At 37.1% G+C, this 26,197-nt stretch overlaps 2 protein-coding genes across 11 annotated transcripts in view; one reads left to right on the top strand and one right to left on the bottom strand.

Annotated features, from left to right (window-relative positions):
- RIOK1 (RIO kinase 1) overlaps positions 1-26,197 on the bottom strand; it is a 159,297-nt gene that overhangs the window by 98,510 nt on the left and 34,590 nt on the right. The window contains exon 2 of the mRNA XM_074208246.1: positions 1,494-1,671. Within this exon, the coding sequence (XP_074064347.1) occupies positions 1,494-1,507 (14 nt within the window). The 5' untranslated portion in view covers positions 1,508-1,671. The remainder of the gene's footprint in view (positions 1-1,493; positions 1,672-26,197) is intronic.
- Positions 1-26,197, top strand: part of CAGE1 (cancer antigen 1) — an 81,202-nt gene that overhangs the window by 43,478 nt on the left and 11,527 nt on the right. For 9 of the 10 annotated variants that reach the window (XM_074208234.1, XM_074208233.1, XM_074208236.1 and 6 more), the window contains 3 exons: positions 12,279-12,383; positions 14,155-14,205; positions 21,227-21,297. In XM_074208234.1, coding sequence (XP_074064335.1) covers positions 12,279-12,383; positions 14,155-14,205; positions 21,227-21,297 — 227 coding nt within the window. The remainder of the gene's footprint in view (positions 1-12,278; positions 12,384-14,154; positions 14,206-21,226; positions 21,298-26,197) is intronic. The other variant, XM_074208235.1, reaches the window with a different exon arrangement.

Below are 26,197 nucleotides of genomic sequence, written 5' to 3' on the forward strand. Positions count from 1 at the left end.
AGATCTATGGAAAGGGGAGCAGTTTATGACTAAGGAAGAGATTGAGAACATCACCAAAAACAAACTAGATGATTTCAATTACATTAAATTAAAAAGCTTTTGCACAGACAAAACAAAGATCAAAAGAAATGCAATAAACTGGGAAACAATCTTTACAACTAATGTTTCTAGACAAAGGATTCATTTATAAAATAGAGAACTGAGTCATATTTTTAAAAAAAGCCATTCCCCAATTGATAAATGGTCAAAGGATATGCAAAAGCAATTTACAGATGAGAAGATCAAAGAGATCCATAGTCATATGAAAAATTGCTCTAAATCATTACTTATTAGAGAAATGCAAATTAAAGCTTCTCTGAGGTACCACCTCACGCCTCTCAGACTGGCCAATATGACCAGACAGGACAATGATTATTGTTGGAAGGGTTATGGGAAATCTGGGACACTGTTACATTGTTGGTGGAGCTGTGAACTCATCCAACCTTTCTGGAGAGAAATTTGGAACTATGCCCAAAGGCAACAAAAATGTGCATACCCTTTGATCCAGCAATACCACTACTGGGTCTATACCCTGAAGAGATGATGAAAAAGGATAAAAACATCACTTGTACAAAACTATTCATAGCAGCCCTGTTTCTGGTGGCAAAGGGAAATCAAGTAAATATCCTTCAATTGGGGAATGGCTTAGCAAACTGTGGTATATGTATGCCATGGAACACTATTGTTCTATTAGAAACCAGGAGAGATGGGATTTCAGGGAAGCCTGGAGGGATTTGCATGAACTGATGTTGAGTGAGATGAGCAGAACCAGAAAAACACTGTACACCCTAACAGCAACATGGGGGCAATAATCAATCTTGATGGACTTGCTCATTCCATAAGTGTAGCAATCAGGGACAATTTTGGGCTGTCTGCAATGGAGAATACCATCTGTATCCAGATGGTATTTGATGGAGTTTGAGCAAAAACCAAGGACTACTACCTTTAATTTAGGAAAAAAACTGATATCTTATTGTCTGATCTTGCTATCTCTTATACTTTATATTTCTTCCTTGGGGATATGATTTCTCTCTCATCACATTCAATTTGGATCAATGTACATCATGGAAACAATGTAAAAACTGACAAATTGCCTTCTGTGGGGGGGGGAGTAAGATCAGGAGAAAAATTGTAAAACTCAAAATAAATACAATCTTTTAAAAAAGAAACAAACAAACCAAAAAAAGCTTCCTCTGGCCATTAGTGGCCATTGTACTTCCAAAAAATAGGAAGATTCAATGTTGAAAAAGAAGAAAAATAAACATTTTAAAAATCAGAATTAAGATATTAAAGAGGGAAGGCTCTTATTCAGTTATCTTGGATACTTTTTTTCAAGAAAATTGGAGCACACTGAATATGATAAACACCAAATACTATTATTATATTTTACTAGTCAAGAAATGACTGCTCCTTCTCTTTCTCCTTTGCTGGATCCTCACACAGATCGTACCCACCTTAGGTGTCCCATGGGCTCTGTCCTGGACTCTTCTCTTCTTCCCCTATACTACTTCCCTTGGGGATCTCATCAGTGGTAGAGTAAAATGACCTCAAGGGCCCACCAAGAACTGAAGGACTACTAGCCAACATCAGTGTAGTAGCAGTGACAGAGAGATGGAGGAGGCAGAGCAGTACCTGGAGCCAAGGAAAGCAAGAAACAAAGTCACAATGTAAAGGAACAAATTATATATTTCCCTCAACAGCAATTCAAGCTGTGGCAGTTTCAGAAAGACTGGTGGATTCTTTTATAAACCTGATGCTTGACCCAAGGAAGAACTATAATTTAAATGTACTGGGGGGCAGCTAGGTGGTATAGTGAATAAAGCACCAGCCCTGGAGTCAGGAGTACCTGGGTTCAAATCTGATCTCAGATACTTAATAATTACCTAGCTGTGTGGCCTTGGGCAAGCCACTTACCTGCTTGCCTTGTAAAAACCTAAAAAAAAAAAAAAAAAATACTGTTTTTGTCCCTGCACTTGAGGTGGAGCTCTAGTAGATTATAAAAGTGGCCTTGACTGTTTGTTGGGCTCAAGTGTGAGTTCTTTGCACTTTATTGTTAGTTAATTAAAGCTAGACTTTTATTCAGTGATATGTTAGCCTAAATACTTGCTTAGAACTGAGAGGTGCTTTTCCTTTGCACCCAGGGATCAGAGCAGGAGGGTGAGCAGTAGCTGCTCAGATAAACCTAGACATGAACTCGAGTTTTATGTCTCTAAGAGCCACGCTGGATAGGTACGTGAGCAAAATAAAGAGTATGATTTTTTGAGAAGTTCAAGATAGAACCTGGTCTGTCTGTATAATCACAGAATCTCAAGGTCAGAGAATGAGTTTTAGTTATAAAGTTCACAATTATGAATATAGTTAGAAAAATCTACCATTGGAAAGTTTTTGAGTAAGCAGAAAATACCAAACTTCCATTTATTACCTAGAATACTACTATACTACATTCAAAAAATATTCTTTATGTTCATCTTTAATTTAAGACAATGGGGTTAAGTGACGTGCCCAAGGTCACAGAGCTGTCTGAGGGCAGATTTCAACTCGGGTACTCCTGACTTCTGGGTCAGTTCTCTGTCCACTGCACCACCTAGCCGCCCACTATGTTCATCTTTAAAAGAAAAAGAAAACTGCTATGTACCATGAGGCTTCTTTCATCTCTTCTGTTATAATCAGATAGCTTTATTTAAATGCCAATCACAATCAAAGCAAATAATAGAATTTTAGTCTGATTAAACTCAGATCCCAGGGCAGGCCTTTAAGTGAGAAGTAATTGAGGTTTCCCTGGTGCTGCTGTGAAGGAGTGATGGGAAAGGGGAGAAGGGAGGAAGAGAGAGAGAGAGAGAGAGAGAGAGAGAGAGAGAGAGAGAGAGAGAGAGAGAGGTGATTACTCCACAAGGCAGTGCACTTCATCCCTCTACAGGGCAGATTAGTGCTTCCTCTGCAATTTAGTCTTAGTTGCTGCTGCTAAACTGCTAAATTAGGTGATATGCCCAAGGTCACATGGGCAGTATGTGTATAGACTAGAGTTGAATGTTGGGTCTATCCCTCTAACCACAACTCATTAAAAACAAACAAGCAAAAAAAGTTAAAATTTAGAAAGTTTCTCAGTTGACAAATGTAAAAACATTTCTAATTATATTTCAGTCAAAGGTGATCTCTAGAAGCTTCCTCCTCTCTATTTTTACCAGAACAAAAGGGCAAACTCACATATGCATAGTCAAAGCATAATTGTATAACACTGCAGAAAGTCATTAGGAAAATAACTACATTCAAACCATTTTAACATGAACATTAACTTCTTCAGAATATTTTAAGCAAATGGAAAATTGAGTTTTGTGTTTGTTTTTCCAGTGACATTCAAGGTTTTGACTGCTTTGTTTAATGTCAATACATTTTGCTTTCCCAAGTCAGTTCTTTTCCTTTTTTTTTTCAAAAAGTAGTAGATTTTTGCTATCAGATCACAATATAATGGAACCCCCTTTACTTTGCTAATAATTAGTAAATGTTATTCTGTCAGCTTGGTTTGTTTTTTTTTTAAATCTTCATTACTACTGTAAATAGTAGTGGTGGAAACTAAAAGTAAATCTTATTATACATAGACTCTGCTTCATTTGTTTTTATCTAAATGTGTGTATGTTGCTTATTCTTTTCTTTTTAAATTTTGAGTCCTATGACATAAGTATTCTCAGCAATACAAAGTCCTCACAAAGGACTTATGATGAAAAAAGCTATCTACCTCCAGAGAAAAAAGTGAATACAGATTGAAACATACTATTTTTTATTTTATTTAGTGGATTTTTAGGAGTCTGTTTTTTTATATGACTAATATGCAAATATATTTTGCATTATTGCACATATATAACATGTCAACTATTTGTGGGGTGGGAAGGATGTCAGGGAGAGAGAATTTGGAACTCAAAATTTAAAAAATGAATGCTAAAGTGTTTTGCATGTAATAGGAAAAATAGAATATTAAAAATGCAGATAAAAAATTTGAAATCATTAAGTGAGATGGAAAGCTATATGATATCAATTATATATGTGAAATCATGCAAAATATGTTTCTATATTAGTCATTTTTTTAAGTGAGATAATTTTTTTTTTCAATTTGCATTCAGGACTCATCACTTCTGTCTCTGGAGGCAGATAGAATTTTTTCATCATGTGTCTTTTAGAATTGTCTTGGATCGTTGTATTGATCAGAGTAGCCATTTTTCACAATTGATCCTCATTACATCATTGCTATTACTATGCACAGGCAATCTTTGGTTCTCACTTCCCTTTGTATCACTTCATCTATGTCTTGTGATGTTTTTCTGACTCCACCTCCCCATTTCTTATAGTACAATAGTATTCTATCACAAGCAATAACTTGTTCAGCTATTTCACAACAGATGAGCATCCTTCAATTTCTAATTTTTTGCCACCACATAAAGAGTTACCATAAATATTTTTGTATAGAGGGCTTTTTTCCTTCTTTGAATTCTTTGGGATATAGACCTAGTAATGATATTGTTAGGTCAAAGGGTATGCACAGCCTTATAAGTCTGTGGACATAGTTCCAAATTGTTCTCCAGAATGTTTGGACCAGTTCATTAGTGTACCTGTTTTACCCTCATCTTTTCCAGCATTTGTCATTTCTTGTAAGTGTGAGGTTACTTTAAATTTGCATTTCCTTAATCAAGAGTGCTTTATACCATTTTCCCCTATGACTATAGATAGCTTTGATTTCTTCTTCTGAAAATTGTTGGAAAATGATTCTTACTTTTATAAATTTGACTCAGTTCTGTACTCGGCATGTATTTGAAAAATGAGACTTTTATCAAAGTAACTTGCTGTTTGATATTACTTCATCATCTATGAATTATCTTTTAGCAAAATGTAGTTTTCCTGATTATCTCTTTTAATTAGGTATGGTTTGCTTTTGTAACATTAAAGATCATGATTGTTACCCCTGCCTTTTTTACTTCAGCTAAAGCATATTATGTTATACTCTATTCCTTTATTTTAACTCTGTGGATATCTTCCTATTTCAAGTGTGTTTCTTGTATATGACATCTAATAGGATTGTGGTTTCTAATCTATACTTATCCATTTCCATTTTATGGGTAAGCTCATCCCAATCACATTCACAGTTAGAATTACTACCTGTATTTCTCTCTATTCCATTCTTTTGTTTCTTCTCTCTCTTTTTATCCTCTGCCTCCTCTAAAGTCTATTTTACTTCTAACCTCAATGATTTAATTTTAACTAGTTCTTTTACCACAAAATCATATTTTATAGAGTAGATTTCTAAAATTAACTTCTTCAAAGAGATTTGCAATTATACCCTTTGTTCTATTTCAGGAAATTAACTTCTAAGAATAGTTCTTAAAACTTTGGACTTAAAGGCAATAATTATTTGCTTTGTCTCCAAAATAAATATTACCTTTTACATAAATTATTAAATCTTTTACTGTTCTTTCATCAGAGATTAGCTAACAGAAAAATTACACTCCAGTAACAGAAAGGAATTATTATGTTGACCTTGGAAAACACAAAGTCATCTAGAATATGTCAAGCAATCTGATATGAGAGATGGAAAATGAGAATTGACCAGATGTTTTTGTTTTTTAATACCATGTAAGACTAAGATTAAAATTTTATATGGATATTTATACAGAGGGAGAATATATATTTCTGTGGATATGTGAGTATGTAAAAGTGCAATATTCAACCATAGATATTAATAACATGCTGTCTTGTTAAACAACAGTAGTCAGTCTACAGATAATTATTCAGTGCCTGCTATAAGCTTTTAAAAATATACAGGAAATTAAAAGCTATGTTTCCATTGTCATTTTGACTCTTAGACATCCTTACTTATCCTAGGAATCTCACTTGGCTCTTTGTACCTCTTAAAAGCATTTTTAAATTTGTATATGAAATAATATACATCAAAATGTATAAGCACATACTAAATATTTGTGCATGGGACTTGTATTTTCTACTAGACTAAGTTTTTTTCTTTAAGGATTTTTTTTCATTTTTTTCATTGCCAACCCCTAGCAACATAAATGGATAATGAGTAGAATTTTTAGTAACATTTAGTAAGCCCTTTTTTAGCTAGATGTTTTATTAAGAACAGCACTGAGGGGCGGCTAGGTGGCATAGTGGATAAAGCACCGGCCTTGGAGTCAGGAGTCCCTGGGTTCAAATCTGGTCTCAGACACTTAATAATTACCTAGCTGTGTGGCCTTGGGCAAGCCACTTAACCCCATTTGCCTTGCAAAAACCTTAAAAAAAAAGAGCAGCACTGAACATCAGTTCAACCAAGTAAACTTAGTAATTTAGCAGCTGTTTCATCCCAACTAATTTCAACATATAATGTATCAGAATAGTTTTTCCATCCTCATCAAGATTCCACTACCCTTCCCCAGGCTCTCCAGTACCTTTAAGGAATTGGGAAGATCTCTTTCCTCAACCATTGACATGAAGCCAAAGATTAATAATTGAGTTTCATTTAGCCACCTAAAATCACTTTAGATTTTTATAAAGGGGGAATGGAGAGAGAAAGAGAGACACCAGAGATATCTGTTCTTGCCTCCCAGCAGGCCACATTGAGACAGCTATATTTCATAAGAATCCTCTTAGCCTCTCCTCTCTCTCCAAAACAAGGGAGCTTAAAAACAAAAAGCACTGGGGTAAAATCTTAATGTCAAGCATATAAGCTGCACCCAAAAGTGTTTAAAACAGACTACTATAATTGACTCAAATGCTGGACTGATAAGGGGGGGAAAAATGGATAGAATTCAATTTAGTACAAGAGTACAAGGCACGCTTACAAATGTTGCCATACAAAGAAAAAAATTAAATTGTTTTTGCATTAAAGGAACTTATGTAGGTTTGGGGTGAGTCTGTAGAGGAGGTGAAGAGAATATGTGTATAAAGAAATACAAAAGAGGGAACTCTTAACAACTGAGGGAGATCCAATAAAGCTGCTTAGAGAATGAGTCTCAAAGAAAATAAGGATTTTGAATGAGGGAGTAAATTTCAGGCATAGGGGAAGAGATAATAGAAATGAATAGATGAGGAAGATCAAAGGAATGCTTAGTAAATAAAATAAGTAATAATCCACTTTGGCTAGAATTCGAACTTGAACTAGCATTGTAAGTGTGTGAGTGAAGAGAAGACATATAAGAGACTTATGGTAAAATTGACAAATTATATGAGGTGGGTGAGGGTTTGAATGAAAAGGAAGAGTCAAAGATGATTCCCAAAGTTAATTAACCTAAGTGACTGGGAAGGTAAAGAAGTCCTTATTAAAAATAGGAGAGTTTAACAAAGGGATGAGATTGGGGAAAGAGAATGGGTTCTAGTTTAGATATAAGTTTGAGCTATTAATGGAACATAGAAAACACGGAGGTAGAGATATTCAAGAGGAGTTGGTGATATGGAACTAGTTTTGAGGAGAGAAAGCGTAAGTCATCTAAATAAAGATAATTGCAATCATGGCAGTTGATAAGGTTATATTAGGAGGAAAGTAGAGGGAGAGTTGAAAGCCCAGAACAAAACCTTAGGGGTTCCCACTAATGCTTAGGGGCCCGGAGATAGAAGATGGAGAAGAGACAGGTAGGTGAACCAAGAGAAAACAAAAGCCAAAGGAGGAGAAAGTATTCAGGAGAAAGATTTGGTTAATAGCATAAAAGCTGCAGAGAGGTTAAGGAGAAGGAAATGGGGAAAGCCATTGTTTTTAACAATTGCCTCTCAGCAGTCCAGAGAGTTAGGATAACTGTATTGGACTGGCTAAGGACTATATTATCTCCATCCAGAGGAAGAAACGAAACAAACACAAAGAAAAAAACCCTTCTGAATCTGATGAACACTTTATAAAAATTATATCTTATGTATCTTTCCCTTAATCCTAATTCCTCATGCCAAAATTTACTAATTTGTAAACATGTTTAACAAAATATGTAAGTAAAATGCTAACCTGATTGTTCCCTGCTGAGGGGTGGGGGATAGGAAGGGAGGGTGGAGGAAATTTTATACCTTGGGAATATGCATGAGCATATGGATGAAAACAAATTTTAAAAAAAAGAATACTAGCACCTTTGGAGAGAATGGTTTCAGTGGTGAATATAGGAAGATTGCAAGGAGTCACAAAGTGATGGGTGACAAGAGATCAAACATGAATGTCTTTCTGGGTTAGACTGATATCTTAAGGTTGTGACAGGCAGGATCCAGTGAACATTATTTTCAGAAATGAAGATTTGAGCATGCTGTAGGGAAGTGGATCCAGGGAGAGAAACAATCAATTAGGAAAAATTAAAGCTGAAAGGGAGAATGATCAATGAGGCAACCCCCCCCATTGAGAGTTTAAGCATTGAATGACATTAAATGGGCATTTAGTGAAGGGCAAAACTAAAAGGGGGATAGCCTTGGCAAGAATCAGATCAAAGTTTGAGGGTTTCAATGTGTGTAACAGGGGAAAAGACAGATTTCATGGTAGATAACCTGCATTTTCTTAATCCAGGAGGAGGCAGTCATACTGCTTGAGAAGGGCTTGGAAATGGTACAAGGAAAATATGCAACTGCAGGGATCATGAAGTTGTGAAAAAAAAAAGATGATTTTCCTCTAGCAGTGAGGGTTCAAAAGAGATTACATAATATGAAACTGCAGTGTACCAAGTCAGCAGGTCTATGTGGCTTCCTCCAGTATCTTAAGTAAGAGTACAGATGACCCCAGCTCCTCATGGATATTGTATTAGAATCAGCGGATTTAAAATATCCTGTGTTGGGGCAGCTAGGTGGTGCAGTGGATAGAGCACTGGCCCTGGAGTCAGGAGTACCTGGGTTCAAATCAGGTTTCAGACACTTAATAATGACCTAGCTGTGTGGCCTTGGGCAAGCCAAGCCACTTAACCCCATTTGCCTTGCAAAAACCTAAAAAAAAATATATATATATCCTGTGTTACTCAATTTGGATCAATGTACAACATGGAAACAAAATAAAGACTGACAGATTGCTTTCCGTGGGGGTGGGGATGGGGAGTAAGATTGGGAGAAAAATTGTAAAATTCAAAACTCAAATAAAATCTTAAAAAAAATAAAATAAACTATCCTGTGTTTTCTGGGCTTTGAGAATAAGTATATACCTTATCATTTGAGGAGGGGGCATATTGAGTAGGTTGAATAAGAACAGGCTGTCTATAAGAAGTTAGCAGATGAGTTGAACTTAGAAGGGAGATGGGGAAATCTAGAGGCAGAAGAATAAAGGGCAGCTGTGCAAAGAGCACGAATGGCAAAGATGGAATGTTGAAGTTAGTTTGACTGGAATGTAGAATAGATAAAGGAAGAATAGGCAATAAACTTGAAAAACAGATTGTGAAGGGCTTTGAATGCCAAGCTAAAGAGCTTCCTTGAGGCAATAATTACTGAAAGTTCTTGAAAAGAGGTAGAGGAAAAGGGTAACAAGGAAGAAAGGAAGGAAGGGAGGGAGGGAATAAGCATTAATAAGCATTAATTAATAAGCATTAATCATAATCTGAAGCATTAATTGCAATTTGCTATGTGGTTTTCAGATTTGATTCTCAAAACACCTCTGGGAAGGAAGTGCCATTATTATACCCTATTTTATAGTTCAAAGAAAATAAATTTGAAATGATTTGCCTGGGGTCATAGATTGTGTGTGTGTGTGTGTGTGTGTGTGTGTGTGTGTGTATCTTAACAGTGTTGGCTTCAATATTCTCAATTGTAAAATGGGATTATAACAGCACCTATTTCTCAGGATTGTTCTGAGCAATTAGCACGTACATGAGGAGGCCATTGAAGTAATACAGATAAGGGGAGGGAAGAATTTGAAATAGATTGTGTTTATATGAGTAAAGAGGAATTGAATAAGAAAAGCTGTGGAAGTAGAATTGACAATGATTGAATATGGAGCTAGTGAGTGAAAGGGAAGAATGGCTTAAAAGTAGCAAACCTGGATGACTATTTTTCTGTCTTTAACAGAAATAGGAAAGTTTGAAGGTATGGGAGTTTTAGGGGAGAAGACAGATTTAGTTATCCAGTAGAATATGGGATTGTCCATCAAACCTGAAGTTTTGGATGAGATTAGATTGTGGGAGTACATCTGGGATTTGGGAAGTCATCAATATAGAAATTATCACCTAACTCATGGGACACATAGTTAATTTCCCCATGGAGAGAGACTTTTCTAGGGATACACAAAAGTGTATCATCAAAAGTGAAGACATGTAAGGAGTCAAGTTTTGTGACAATGACCAGGGATCCCCATCCTACAGCATCCTGTTTGTCCATATAGTTGCAATCAGGAAAGAAATCCTAAATTCATCCTGTAATTAAGCTCATTTATACAGCTTCGGGTTTTACAGGAAGCTAAGATGGTTCTGAAAAGATACAACACAAGTGGCAGTAGTTGGAGTTAAAGATACATCAGTTCAGAAAGGGAGGGGATGGGTCCATTGATCTAACAGAATGTATGTTTTATATCTATATTACATGTGAGTAATGTTTTCACTTTTACTACCTTAGTGTAACGTGATTGTATGCTATAAAAAAATAATGAATTTGTTAGAGATAAATCGATTATGCAAAGTAATGCATTTATCAAATGAGAATTTTTAGTAGAGGGAGGACATCCAGATAAGTAAGTGATCTGTTTGATAGAAACACTAGCATGTACATTTTTCCCAGACATAAAACGAAGAACTGCTCACTGCAGCAAAGCTAAGGGGGGGAAATTATTCCAACTGCCTAAGGTCCTGAAAGAGAGAAACACTATCAGGTTGGCTGATAACAACTCCTGTTGGTTTATTTAGACTCCATTATGCAAAATCTAATTTATGTCATCTATCCCCAAAAACCTGTAGCTCCCCTTTATGTCTCTGTGATCCAACTTCTTTTACTCATTCTTTTTTATTATTACCTACTATATCAAATCAATTCCTAAATTCCATTGATTCTGGCTTCTAGTGGCTCTCAAATCCCCTCTTCCATTCCTACCAACCTTGTCCAGGTTCTAATCATTTTAGGATCTGATAGATTTTCTTTTCATGTTTATTTATGGAATTTTTTTTTATTTTGGCCTAGATGCTGAATTCCTAACCTCTTGATGTTTAGAAATTCCTTCCACCACTGCAAATCATCTGTAATTTAAAATCTTAGAAGAGTTGTATGGGGGCACTAAAGGATTTTTTTGTTTTGGGGGGTTTTTTTAGGTTTTTACAAGGCAAATGGGGTTAAGTGGCTTGCCAAAGGCCACACAGCTAGGTAATAAATGTCTGAGATCGGATTTGAACCCAGGTACTCCTGACTCCAAAACTGATGCTTTATCCACTACACCACCTAGCCACCCCTAAAGGATTTGTTCACATTCAAGCTGATATATTTATGTAAGAAGCAGAGGTAGAACCCAGAGCTTCTTGGCTGCCTGTCTGCTACCTGATTCATTCTCTGATAAAGAATTATCTACTTTTAAAAATCCAGGGGCAGTCAGATGGTGCAGTAGATAGAGTCCTGGAAGCAGGAGGTCCTGGAGTCAGGAGGACATGAGTTCAAATCCAGCCTTAGACACTTACCTAGTTGTGTGACCTTGGGCAAGTCACTTTAACCCCACTTCCTTAAATAAAAAAAAATTTTTTTAAGTTAAAAAAAAATCTATCTACAAAGTGATTTCATGATGTGAATGTCAAGGAAAAGATGGTGAAGATAATTGTTATTTGTGAAAAGAAGAGAATTTCTGCTTATTTATACCTTAATAATACTAACTTAATTCTTTTTATCCAGAACTTCTTTGCCTGTTACAGATTTTCCAAGAGGAGGATTCCTTGCAGAAAAGGGATTTTTATTTTCACACATGAGGATTTGTTCATAGTAGTACCAACCTATGTTAAGTTGAATTGTTGGCTCCAATGAGGACTTAATCACTAAATGATTCCATATATATTTTAGCAAAGTTTGTTTTTCCTAGATGTTCTTCACATTGTCATCTTACGAATTTCTATTTTAGCCTCATTATGAACCACAGAAAGGGGGTAAATAAAAACATATTCCATTAGTTATTTAGCTAAATGAAGTTTATTTCTGCTTTTTTTTAAAAAAGCTTCTAATATTCTTTCAATAACTGGATATTATATTTTAGTTTGTGAGATAGAACAATAAATATTTTGCTATTCTTAATTGGTTTTAATAATCACATATGGTTTTTCAGTTTAGTATTTCTACTGTTGTTTCTTTAGGTTAGAAAATTGGGAAATCTTCTTGAGTCCAAAAAAGACCAATGCAAGAATGTCATTGAAGAAAATGATGAGTATCAAAAACATTTAGGAAACCTAATAAATAAGGTACAGTCTTTTTTAAAAAATCCTTAATCTTTTACAAATTATACCATATATTACATTGACTTTTTTTAATATTATGACAAAGAACACATTTTCCTCAGTAACTTGGCAGATGTTTTTTAAAAATCTATTATTCCATAAATATAAAATGTTTCATAGATAGCCATGGAATAATTCACAAGCTCACTTCAGACAGTAATAATAGCCAATATTTATATAGTGCTTGCTATGTGAAGCCAGGCCTTTGATCCTCACAACAACCCTGGGAGGTAAGTGTTGTTATTGTCCACATTTTACAGATGAGGAAATTGAAGCAAAGAGAGGTTAAGTGACTTATCCAGGTTCACACAGCAAATAAGAATGTGAAGTCAAATTTGAATAGGTCTTCCTGACTCTTGACCTGACACTATTTATCACAACACCTAGCTGCCTTAAACACCATATAAGTAAGGAACATTTAAAAACATATTTTACTGAAAACATATTTTACTAATGTATGGAGTCATCATGGTTTTGGATGGCCACAAGGAAGCACAAAAGTAGTGGGCAATGTAAGAAGGGTAAGAATATGAGCCAGGTGACTGGAGAACCCCACCTCTAGCTCACCTTCTCTTCTGGCTCTCATTTCTTGGCATGCTAAGCCTAAGAAGGGCTTGGAGTGTCTAACTTAGAGCAGACAGCTTTCTCCCTAAGGACTTTCCAAAAACCCAGGTCAAAAAGAAAACTTAATGTTGGCCTGTTTGACTTCTAGTAGCAGGATAAAGCCCCTGGAGTAAAGAAAGAGAAGTTCTGGCCACCACATTCCATTGATGACCTTGTCTTTTGGCCAGCCAGAAACCTTGTATGTCTGTAATATATAATAAAAGGCCTTCAATATGTTCAGGTGAAAGAAGTACTGCCTAATTGGGGGTGGGAAGGGCTATTTTAATCCTGTCCAAATAAGCCTATTATTTCATTTGACTTTTTTTTGTTTCTTTTTTTTAAGAGGTTGTTTTTTTTTGAAAGGCAATGGGGTTAAGTGACTTGCCTATGGTCACATAGCTAGGTAATTATTAAGTGTCTGAGATCACATTTGAACTCAGGTTCTCCTGATTCTAGGGCTGGTGCTCTATGCACTGTACACCTAGCTGCCCCTTAGCTGACTTTTAAAAAATAATTTATAATTAACAACTCTTTAGTGTCATTTGGTTGACCACTTGGAAAACCCTGGCCTCCTAGGCCCTGTCAGGTCAGGGTTTTCAAAGGCTAATGAGACATAAAACAAAGTAAGTCCTGCCAAACTGTTAAGGCCTTAAATATGGATCTTAAGGTAAATGATATGCTTCTTTTTTTGTCCAAGGCATTTTTCTATATTTGCAAAGAGATGATGGTGCTAACCCGGTTTAGATGAATTGATGGGCTGGTCAGGATCTCAAGAGTATTTAAAGTATGTTATCTCAAACAATGACCTTACCTCCTGAACAAAAATGGAAAGTGAAGTAGGATCCATGGTCTGAATGGAGACATGTGGACAGGCCCTGAGAGGAAACATACTTAATGAACAGACTAATTAAGAGGGCTTCATAGTGTATACTGAAATTGTATTGGGTTTTTAACCATTTTCCACCTATATCCCTGACTTATGTGAATCAAATAGTAGATTATCAAAGTTCAGGTTTTGTGAAGATGTCATATTTCATAACTGAATGGTAAACATGGGCTCAGAAGAAAATACTAGTCTTATACTCTGTTGGTGATTAGTGCCCCTATTTTTCTGTTTGTCTTTAATACACAGGACCGAAGCTCCCCCAGGGGACAAGGATGGCTAGATGAATCCCCAGCACGGGTTAGTATTGTGAAACTCCTGGAGTGCTTGGTTCTTTTCTGGTTAGAAAGTATTGCAGGCATTTAGAGGGACTCGATACCATTGATCACATAATTGTGCCACTACAGGGGAGGCAGAGCATTGACATCTAAGGAACTGAGACCATCTTAGAAGTTCTAATATTTACCAGAGAAACCTAGATAGTAAGAGGAGCCTGGCTAGGGGGATAGCAGATGCTAGCTAGGGTCCATTGTAAAAATGAAAAGCCCAGCTCCTTGAAGGTTTAATGCAATCCTGGAGACAGGGAATAGCAACTTCTCAAAACTAAAACCTAGGACAACCAAAGATAGAGAGGAATAGATCATGTTCAAGGTAGAATTGTTCAAAGTGTGGTCTGATCAGATCTGACAAAAAAAAAAATAGGTTGCATAAAGGTTGCATTTCCTTTCTGGCAAGGATGCCCATCAGTGTTTCATACTACTAGTGAGATTAGGGAGCAACAAGATTCACTCTTCCTACACAAAGGTAATGTCTAGTGAAATTTCAAGAAGCTCCAGAGAAAACAAGCACTTGCCCCACCAGTGGCTTAGGAGTTTCCATATCCAATGGAGCTGCTAATCAATGTGGCCAAAGTTATTTTCCCAAAGCACTATGTCATTTTCTTATTCAGTAAACTCAATTTACTCCCTATGACCTCCAGGACCAGATATAAAATCCTGTTCAGTCCTTTACAACCTACCCCACAACCCAATCCTCTCCACCCCCCTGCCACATAAAACTTCTTGTTCCAGCCTTCTTATATCTGATGAAAGAATTTCCCATCCTAAAGCAAATCTGTGCCTTCTCAGCAATCTATGTTCATAGAAAACTGCCTTTGGCATTGAAATGTTAAGTAACCTTGCCCAGGGTCATCCAGACAGTACCTACTTATTTTCCATGATTATGTATAGCTACTGAAAGTGGGTCAGGAATCAGAGCTGCTAAATATTTTTCCTAGGATGTAGTTAATTGAGTCCCAGGAATTTGAATTTTTAAGGGCCTATTAGGTAATCTCTTACCATACCCCAAATTATCTAAGATATCAACTCCCTTTTAGACATTTTTTTTTTGCTTTATCATTTTTAATCCAGAGATCATTCTTTTTGGCAAAGAAAAGTAGTAAAAAAAAAGAGTTCTATCTTTTTTCATTTCTGTTATCTTTGTCCCTGAGCAGAGACCCCTATCCTTTTCTTCTTCCCTTCTTTCCCCAAAGAAATTCCCTCGGTTCATTCTTAGTTTTAGACTGTTCTTTTTCTAAATAAATTTTTTCAAGTTTGTCTTTATTTTTTCTCATCCCCTTTCCTCTCCACACAAAGACATAATAGAAAAAAGAAAAATTAAAATCCTTGTAAGAAATAATGCAATCTAGCAAAACAAATTTATAAATTGATCCTGACCTTATTGAATATACTGAATTGTACCATACTTTTGTTTTCATATCCTAGCCCTTGCTTTCATCTTTCTTTTACCAATTTAAGTTGGTTAATGATTCCCTAGGCATCCACATGCCTTTTCATGGAGAATTTCAGAATTGGAAGAAACCACAGAAGCCATTAATTCCAACCCTTTCTGGAAGAAGATGCCCTTCCACAATATACCTGGCTAGTGGTCCTCAGCCTTTGTTTGAATGCTCCCCTTGAGGGGTAGCTATCTACTCAAGAGTAAAATCCATTCCACTTTTGGACAGCTCTGATTGTTAAGAAGTTTTCAATGTCTTCTAAATTTATATCTTTGCCATTCATTCCTACTCATTACTTCAAGTGTAAAGTCTAGAGCAGTCCAAACAAGTCTAATTGCTCTTCTTCATATCTCCTTCCTATATATAGCCCACCAGCTCTTTTCATAGTTTTATAGATTTAGAACTGGAGAGGCCTCAGAAAATCTGGTCCCTCATTTATTATATGGGAAAACTTAAGTTACTATTGCAAGGTCCCATGAGTAGTAGAGGTAGGAGACTTCCCAGCCTCAAACCCTATGCTCTTTTTCACTCCACCATGCATTGGAATCGAAACTCTGTGTCTTCAGAATTTCATTTCTGAGCACTTCCCAGTCCTCTTACACTGACTTCTCTAGAAGTGCTTACCTATTATCTATGGTGCATATGAGACTATACTCAGCTTTCCTTTTCTAATCCTTTCACAAATTCTAAGATGAAATGGTCACTACTCCTCAGAATATCCATCATTTCTATTCTAGTGATCAAGTCCTCTTTATTGGTGAGAATAGTATCCAGAATAGATTATTGGTTACTTCAACTTTTGGATGATAAAAATATCATTATGGAATGCCAAGAATTTATGATTTGCTCTGTTTAGAAAAGAGAACCCCAGCTCTGATTAGATGGTTGACATACCCCATCATGCCTTTTAGCCAGGCTTATAGTCTGTTTCCCAACTCCTCATAGATTTTTTTTTCCTCTCCAGGTGGTCTGTTGTAAATATTGCTTCTGTTTCTTTCTCCTTCCCTTCTGGCTCCTGGATTCCAGAACATAAGCATCCATTTGTAATGTATAGTTCTAAGGAAGCCATAGTGAAGTAATAGCATGATGGACTGGGAGACAGTGAGATCTAGATTCAAGTTCCACTACTAACCCGATCTTCATGAACATGGAGAGTTAAGGTCTCTGAGCCTTATACATTGGTGGTCTTTAAAAATGAAGGACAAACAATAATATGTGCTATTTACCTTTGTTCACATATAGTACCAATTTTCTTATCCTCCTTCCCTCTTCAGTTGAATTTTTTTCAATAAAAATAGCAAGATTTCAGGAAAATACTTTCTAACAACCTTTGGTAGATATTCTTTGACCTTGCCAGAAGGCTTTCATTCCAAATCTTATTTTCAGACACTCTTTTCTCAACCATTCACTTCTGAATGTCCAGAGATGGCCTTCAATCCATAAGCATGATGGCTCAGGTTTGTCTGACTTAAGAGCAGGTTGACTAAGTCTTCCAAAAACTGAACAAAAAATTCCAGCTTGTACCAAGCCAGTGTTGACTTAAGTATCTAAGACAAGCTGAACCTGTACACTTCACCAGAACTGACTGTTGTATCAGTTGTCAGCTTCATTTTGTCAAAGTTTGCTAGAATTCCTCCAGGAGCTCTGTGATAATTTGAGCTGGCTTATCATTAAACACTTTGGTAGCTGGTATCGTTGAAACTGGTTTGAAGAAATTCCCTAGGTTAAAGCCTTCCAAGGGGCTCAAGGATTCCTGAGAGGTCCTGATCCCATCCCACAGACTTGTGGAGGATCAACAGAACAGGAATCAAGCAAAAGAAAGACAGAGCACAAAGAGGCCTCCTGAACTTAGATGGAAAGGATTCAGGTCTTTTGTTCAGGAGTTTGAAGTAATAGAAATAGTGATCAAAAGACCTCTAGGTTCAATTACAGGCTTCCCTAGGGACAGTAAGAGTACTACCTCCCAAGGTTGTTGTATCATCAAATGAGAACAGTGCTGAGCATATTGTAGGTGATATATAAATGTTAGCTATTATTATTATGACCAACTACTGTGCCCAAGCATAATTCACTTAGCTCCCTGGGCTCAGTTTGTTGGGTTTTTTGGTCTCTAAAATTAGGGAGATGAAGAATGGCATGAAACTAGGGGATGTCCAAATTAACCATCAGCTTTGATGAAGCATACCCTGAAAGGGCTACATTCTTCTCAGTTATATATATGAGTTTCCTCTGCCTAGTTATGTTTTGACTGTATAAAGAAAAACCAACACTAGTAGCACTCAAGGTAAACAGCCTTCTAAGAGTCAACATTCAGAGTAGTGCAGTTTGTAAAAACACTAGTTTTTATATAAGTACAGGATTTTTAATGCCAGAAAATTTTGCTCTGACACTTCAATATTAATTTGATTACACATTAAGTTACACTTGTCATAGTGAAAGCTCAAAGTTTCTTTTAGACAGTAACACATAGGGAATAGATGTACAAAATGTCAGGGGCAGGTGTGCCATTTCCAAACCTTCCCTTGTCCCATGCTTTGGGCCTACAAGGACATATCTCCATCAAGGCTACAAGCTTTCAGAGCCCTGACATGAGACATGGGCAAATGCAGCAGAAACCATCAGAGACCAAAAACAAACTGGGATCCCACTGAGTCATATCTTGCTGCCAGCTGGGGAAATGTGAAGGAATGAAGTCACATTGACTAATGTACTATTTGTGGGGAGAAAGAATGTGGAGGGAAAATGAGGTCCTACTTCACTTTCTTTGAGTTGTGTTTAATAGGTCATCTGGTAAAATAGACTCCTAGAGCACATGAGTCTAAAGGGGACCCTAGGATGCTGACTGGCTTCTGGCTTCAAAGAGGAGCAAACATTTTTGAGGACAGATGTCATTAAGATCAGAGTGATAACAAGAGTCATGATCAAGAAAGATCTAAAAGGACTGGCCAAATTGAATGAGCTCAAATTTATTAAGGGTAAATATATTCAAAGAATCAACTGTATAGATATGGGATAATGGTACTGTAGTTAGATGATACAGTTGGTGACAAGCTTTCAACCACTTACTGACAATCAGACCACTGAGAGACAGTTTTGAATGTACTATGATATCACCAATTTGTCCCCAGGAAATCATGTGCTGTCACAACCAGCATTGTTGGCATGCCATGGAACCTTGCTGATAATGGGAGGGAAATCTTATACTATGCATAAGGCCAAGAAGTCCCACAGCATACAAACATCACCAAAAAACCTGTTTCCTATCAGGCTAAAGAATGAATTGTTTCTGGAAAAGGCAATGAGAAGGATGTCTTTGCATAACACATCTCTCACTATAATAAACATAAAGTACAAGTCATGTCATCATGCATATGACATGATCTTCAAAAGGACAAGTCATGTCATTGTGTACATGACATGATCTTCTTCAAAAGGACAACTATTATTATAACTGGAAACCAGTCCTCTTCAAAACATTTGGAAATCATAATAAACTGGAAACTTGGTATGAATCAGCAGCACAACATATTCAGATACTCAAATAGATTTTTGGGGAGTTGCCTCTAATGATAGAGATGACAACCCATCCATGCCTGCCCATCCAATGCAATAATGGAGAAAACAAAGGGAATATATTCTTAGGCTACCTTAAGGAGGCCAGATGTTTAGAACAAGGAAGTGATAGTCCTACAGTACATCTCTAGAGTCTGGGCACCACATTTTATAAACAATATTGAAAAGTTAGAGCACATTCCAGAGAATATAACCAGGGTGATGAGTGGAATGGAGACAATTCTATGAGGACTGATTAGAAGAACTGAGTATGTTTTTAGCATGGAGAAGGGGTGGTGTATATCCAAACTTCTAGAATTTGAAGTCTGGGCATGGAAGAGAGATTAGACTCATTTTCCTTCCATATCCTTTTCTTCCAAATCTTCCTATCTTCCTAACTTTATATTTATGTTGAGGATACCACCATCCTTGCAACTTTGGATTGTCCTGGATTCTTCCCTCTTCTTTACCCCTCACAATCAATCAATTGCAAAGTCTTAACAATTTTCAATCTCCATAATATATCTTATATCTGAACCCTTTCCTCTATTCACAAAACTACTGCTACTGTTAGGTCCTCATCATTTCTCTTCCAGATTCTTGCAATAATCTCTTCCTAATTGTATCCTTTCCTTTCTAGTATTTCCCCTCTCCATTAGTGGAGGTTTCATAAATGCTAAAAGAATAGAATTCCTTTGGAATTGGGAACATAAAACTGTGACTCCTTTAAGATATACGTGTGCCATGCAGAAAATTGTAACTTTAAAATTCATTTTGGCAGTGGTTTATCTAGTTACATCAAACCATGATGATGACCAGGCTATTTTTTAAAATTTGTCCCATTTGGGGGGGGGGGTAGCTAGATGACACAGTGGATAGAGCACCAGCCCTGGAATCAGGAGGACCTGAGTTCAAATCCAGCCTCAGACACTTAATATTTACTTAGCTGTGAGACCTTGGCACTAAACCTTGCAAAAACAAAATAATTTGTCCCATTCTACTTCCCATCTCTAGTGCTGTTGCATAGCTGTTCCCCAAACCTTGAATGCATTTCCTTCTCATCTCTCCCTCACAAAATTTTTAGATTTCTAGAGAGTCCAGCTTAAGTGCTCCTTCTTATAGATAATTTATTTTGACCCTCCACTGCTGGTTTCCTCCGTCCCCCACAAGAAAACTACTTGGTATGTTTTAAAATTTAATTTTCTACGAACATTTTATATCCCAATAGAATGTAAACTCTCTGAGGTCACAGTTTGGGGCTTTTTTTGGACTTTGCTTTTTCAGCATGTCACATGGCAAGCACTTAATAATTAGTTGAATGTCTAGGTGAACTAGGGACAATAAAAAGAATCTGTAGAAAAGAAATTTCAGTTCACTCAAAGGAAAAACTTCTGCTAATTAGAACTGTCTCAAAAATGAGCAAGGTTCACTGGGAAGGGAGTGGAGGCCTTCAGAAGGTTCAATTACCATTTGTCACAAATACAGATTTCTGTCAAAATATGAATTGAACTAGGTGATGGCCTTTGAAGTTTCTTTCCCCTGAGAGAATGTGATTCTGTTACCAAAGTGTCAGATTTGAGGATGCAGACAATGGCTATAAGAAAATACCAGAGTCCAAATCCTATAACTAGGGCTGTGATATAAAGGAAAAAAAAATGAGAGGGGGAGCGAGGAGGAGGTGCATGCTCAAATCACACTCACACAGATTTAAATATGCTTCAAACCACTTATTTAAACACTTTTTCTAGAAGCAATTACTAGGATCCAGGAAGAAATCCATTAATTTTTTAATCACCAACAAACACAATAAACTAAAATAAGTAAAATCTTACAAAATATTCTTAGCATTCCATAAACTATATAATAACCAATTGAACAATTATCAAACAACAAATGTATTTGTTTTAGGTCTCTTTCTATGACTGCCTAAATTTCTACTCTATATTTGCCTTTGTTTTCTTTTTATAAATATTAAACTTTATTTTATTAAAGGTAACATCATATGAGGATATAACTGAGTGTGCTGACCAAAGACTTGAAATGTCTCAATCCCAGATCACACAGTAAGTTGACAAAACAAATTTAAGCTTTGCAGTTCTAAGTAGACATTCAGTTGCTGATGAATTAGTTTTCTTAGGATCTTTAAAAGAAGAAATGCACCATATTTTAGAATAAGACCATGCTCTATTTAAGGTCCAGAAGAGATCATTCAAGTGGAGTAAGATTAGATTGAATGTTTCACAAAAGTCAGTGCTTTTGTTGTTGACAAATAAGACAATGATGGCAGGAAATGTGGCACAACCATTGGCTTTGCTTTGACCTTCTGTTTTTACCCCTAGATTCAGAGAGAGGAAGTGGGGATTTTTTGGATGGAGTCCCAAAAATGGGTTTTAAGGATGTAAACTGGCAATAAGGGACTTAATATGTGTTAATTATTACCTGTTTAATTCTGTACCAGTAGAAAAAGATCAAAAGAGTAGACTGGAGTATTCTGCTAGGAAGAATTCAAAGAAACATGCAATGACTTATAAGAATTGATGCAGAAGGGGCAGTGAGGTGGTGCAATGGATAGATTATGGGCCCTGGAGTCAGGCCCTGGAGGGCCTGAATGTAAATCCAGCTACAGACACTTAGTACTTATTTAGCTGTGTGACTTTGGGCAAGTCACTTAACCTCACTGCCTTACCAAAAAAATAAAAAAGAATTGACACAGTAATGATAAATGGAACCAGGAAAACAATATATACAATGATTACAATAATGTACATAAATATAACACTAAAAGGAAACTGAACTGAGTATTGTAATGATTACTTTGGTTCCAGAAAACAGAAAATGAACATCACAATCCTTTTGTCATAGGGTTGCAAAATATTACATGGTCTGTCTGATGCAACCACTCCACTTGCTTTTTCTCAACCATTTTCCTTTGTTAGCAGGGAAAGTTCAGTTTTCAGGGAGTGGAGAGAAGATTTTGTTCCCAGAAATCACTGGGGTATAAAATCAAAAGGCATCAATTAAAGTCAGTTGATTTTTTTTTTAACTGATCCTGCCAGAGGTTCCAGGGTAAAGAATTTGAATTCTTCCAGGGCATAAGTTAAGGTCCTATGTAGATCCATGGAAGAGCTAAATCCAGAACAGGACATCCAGAAAGGCTGAGCTAGGTCTTATAAGCAGTGAAAAAGTTTTGCATTAACTTTTGTATTTCCTTTTCTGGTTAGCTAATTTTACTTTTAAAGTTATTGCTTTCTTCAGTCAAAATCTCATAATTCTCCGGCATGACTCTTATTTTTCTTTTTCCTTTCTTCTTTGTTTTTTTGGGTTGTTTTTTTTTTGCAAGGCAAATGAAGTTAAGTGGCTTACTCAAGGCCACACAGCTAAGTAATTATTAAGTGTCTGAGGCCGGATTTGAACTCAGGTAATCCTGACTCCAGAGCCAGTGCTCTATCCACTGTGCCACCTAGCTGCCCCCTGACACTGCTTTCTTTTTTTGAGGAGGTGTTTTTATCACTCCTATCCAAATAGCTTTTTATGGTTTGTGCTTATTGGGGGTTTTTTGCCCACTTTGATAGTTGAGCTCTGCTTTTGAAGCAAAGGAGACACAGTGTCAAGTTTTTTTTGTTGGGGCTGGGGATCCCTGGATTACCACTTGTTTATGGCTTTTCAAATATTAGTAGTTTGTTCTCTGCATTAGGGGAACTCAATCCAGGCCTGCCTGTTGCACCAGCATTCCTGGGCTTTAATTTTGTCTTCTGAGCTGAGCAGTGCAGTGGATAGAGCACTGGCCTTGGATTCAGGAGGATGGAAGTTCGAATGTGACCTCAGACAGTTGCCACTTACTGTGTGACCTTGGGCAAGTCATTTAACCCTGACTGCCTCCCATCCAAGTCCATCTCTAGTTGTCCTGATTCATATCTGGCCACTTGTACCTAGATGGCTCTGGAGGAGAAAGAGGGCTGGTGACTTAGCACAGCACCCCCTCACTCAAATCCAGTTCATGTGCTTGTCATCGAATCACCTCTCCTGATATCATGGTCTTTTTCAACAATTAAGGACAAGCATTGCAGGGACCCTTACTGTTTGCCTGCTCTATTGTTGGTTTGCTGAGCCCAGACCTGAGCTGCACTATGGCTAAGAGCCTAAAGCCCACTTCCCAGTTCTTCCACCTATGCTGGGCTTATACCCACGTGATACAGACCTTTACTGAAGTTCCTCCATGATATCTTGAGTTGTGAGAACTTGATTCACTTTTGGGGTTTTTTTGGGGGGGGTCTGTAGCTTTGGGGTCCATTTAGAAGCTTCATTTAAAATTATTTTGGGAAAAGCTCCAGGGGTTTCCTAGCTTGGCTTCATCCCTAGATGTTTTTGCAGTGAAAAAGTCAATATAGAATTCATAGAAGTTGCCTTTGACATGAACTGATTTTACCTGTCCATAATACTTCAGGGCCAGTCTCCACAACATGATCTGCCCATTACCTCCATTCCATAACCATGTGTCAGGGCATACCAGAACCCTGAGACTTTTTCATAGGCCCGCCTGAAAGGAAAAGGCAGGGTTCAGATAGTATTGTCAGGGACTCAGCACCAGCTGTTAGCTTGGGTCAGCCCTCCGTGGAGGCTGGCAGTGAGTCAGCAAACAGCTCCTAGTGCAGTGAGGTGCCCACAGACAGGCAGTAAATGACCCAGACCTTTACTTTTCTGATACAAGTTTTTTTCTCTGTTCTTACTCTCCTCCCTATTAACACAGTAGTATAAGGTCTAGTTTCAGAATCCTAGCCCAGAAGTATTGCCTTGCTTATCTTTTATAAACTCACAATAGGTAAACTTCAGAGGGGAAGAGAGGTTGAGGCCTTTGTCAGGATGGTTTGGCCACCACTACTCCTTTCAGCCCCATAGGTCAGCTGCCTTAATGACTTTTCTTAAGACCCCTCTCTCTCTCTTCCACCACCATCCCCCACCATCCTACTGGCTGCCAGATGACCCACCAACCTGGTAGGGAGCAGCCAGAGCTTGGAAAGTTCTCTAACCTTGTTTTCTATACTGAGTAGGTAATTAGAGAAGCTTGTTCCCGAGTCATTTGTTCTTTATCTGTAAAGTACTTCATTGGTCTGCCTTGGTAGGTTCTGTGGGTAGGGCCATAATCTGTGTTTTCTTTGATCAAGTATCTTTTGGCCTCATTCCAAAAGGTCTTCTGGACCCTGATGTTCTGAGTTTTAATGTCTTTCCACTCATTGTTCCCTATGCTCAACAAGTAAATACTGTTTTATGAAGAACTCACTCAGGGCAAGTGCTCACAGGATGGGGGAAAAAAGTGATACAAGGACCCTTTGAAGGTCTCTTTAGAACTCTGGAATTGGGGCAGCTAGGTGGTGTAGTGGATAAAGCACTGGCCTTGGAGTCAGGAGTACCTGGGTTCAAATCTGGTCTCAGACACTTAATAATTACCTAGCTGTGTGGCCTTGGGCAAGCCACTTAACCCCATTTGCCTTGCAAAAACCTTAAAAAAAAAAAACTCTGGAATTAATTGTGTAGTATGGGAGACACTGGTACAGGACTGCTCAGTGTGCCATAACCTCATCAAAGAAAGCCATGTGCTTTATGAGCAAAGCAGAATTATAGTAGTTCAAAAATGGCAAGATGCACAAATTTAGAGAATCCATCCCAAATATTCATATGGCCTATTTGTGCCCAGCCTGTGGTAGTGCATGAGCTCATTCATATTGGTCTAATAAGCCACAGTCAGACACACTGTAACTTGATGCTAACATAGTATTGTTGTTTTGATCCTCTTCAAGAATGAAGGACAACAACCACTGGAAAAACCATAGCTTTGACTATGCAGACCTTTGTTGGCAAGATGAGATCTCTGCTTTTAAATATACTGTCCAGATTTACTAAAACTTTCCTTCAAAGGAGAAAGTGTATTTTAATTTCATGGATGAAGTCACAGTCTGCAGTGATCTTTGAGCCCAAAAATATAAAATCTGACACTACTTCCATTTCTTCTCTATTTGCCAGGAAATGATGGGAACAGTTGCCAAGATCATAGTTTTTTAAATGCTAAACTTCAAACCAACTTTAACACTCTCCTCTTAAACTGTCATCAAAAGTCATCTTAACTCTTTTTTAATTTCTGCTGAGATTGTTGATATTTCTTCCTGTAGCCTTAATTTTGACTTTTGATTTGTCCAGCCTGGCATTTCACATGATATAGTCTGGGGACAAATTAAATAAGGTAACACTATATAGTCTCATCATATTTCTTTTCTAGTTTTAAACCAATCAGTTATTCCATGTTCACAGTTCTGTTGCCTCTTGACCTGCATTCAAGTTCCTCAAGAGAGGAGTAAAATGATCTGATACTCCCATCTCTTTGAAGACTTGCCACATTTTATTCTGGTGATCCACACAGTCAAAGACTTTAACTCTTTCAGTGCTAAAATTCTGTTTTTTCCTTTCAACTCAGTGCTGAATATTTTGGGCCAAATTTGGGCCAAAATATAAATTTCACAAGGGATCTATTGCAATTTATGTTAATTTCTTCCTAACTATCCTATAAATGAACCTAAAACAATGACAAGTAAAACTTGCAGAAAACTTGCTCGCACACCAAAAGAGTTAATTTAGTTCAAAGAAGTTGATGTTTTTTCTGGAACTCCCTTACTTTCTCCATAATCCAGAAAATGATCTCCTGTCTCTTCTAAAACTAGCTTGCTCTTCTGGTAATTCTTGGTTCACAGATTGCTGAAGCTTCACTTGCAGAATCATAAGCATAACCTTGCCGGTGTGTTAAATGAGTATAATTGTTCTATAAGTTGAACATTCCTTGTCATTACTCTTTTTTTAGGATTGGAACATGAATTGATATTTTCCAATCCAATGACCACTGTTTCCAAATTTGTTGAGAGTGCGGCATCATCTTTTAGGATTTTTAATAGCTCAACTGGGGGCGGCTAGGTGGCG

The sequence above is a fragment of the Macrotis lagotis genome, chromosome X, assembly GCF_037893015.1.
Source record: "Macrotis lagotis isolate mMagLag1 chromosome X, bilby.v1.9.chrom.fasta, whole genome shotgun sequence".
Taxonomy (NCBI): Eukaryota; Metazoa; Chordata; class Mammalia; order Peramelemorphia; family Peramelidae; genus Macrotis; species Macrotis lagotis.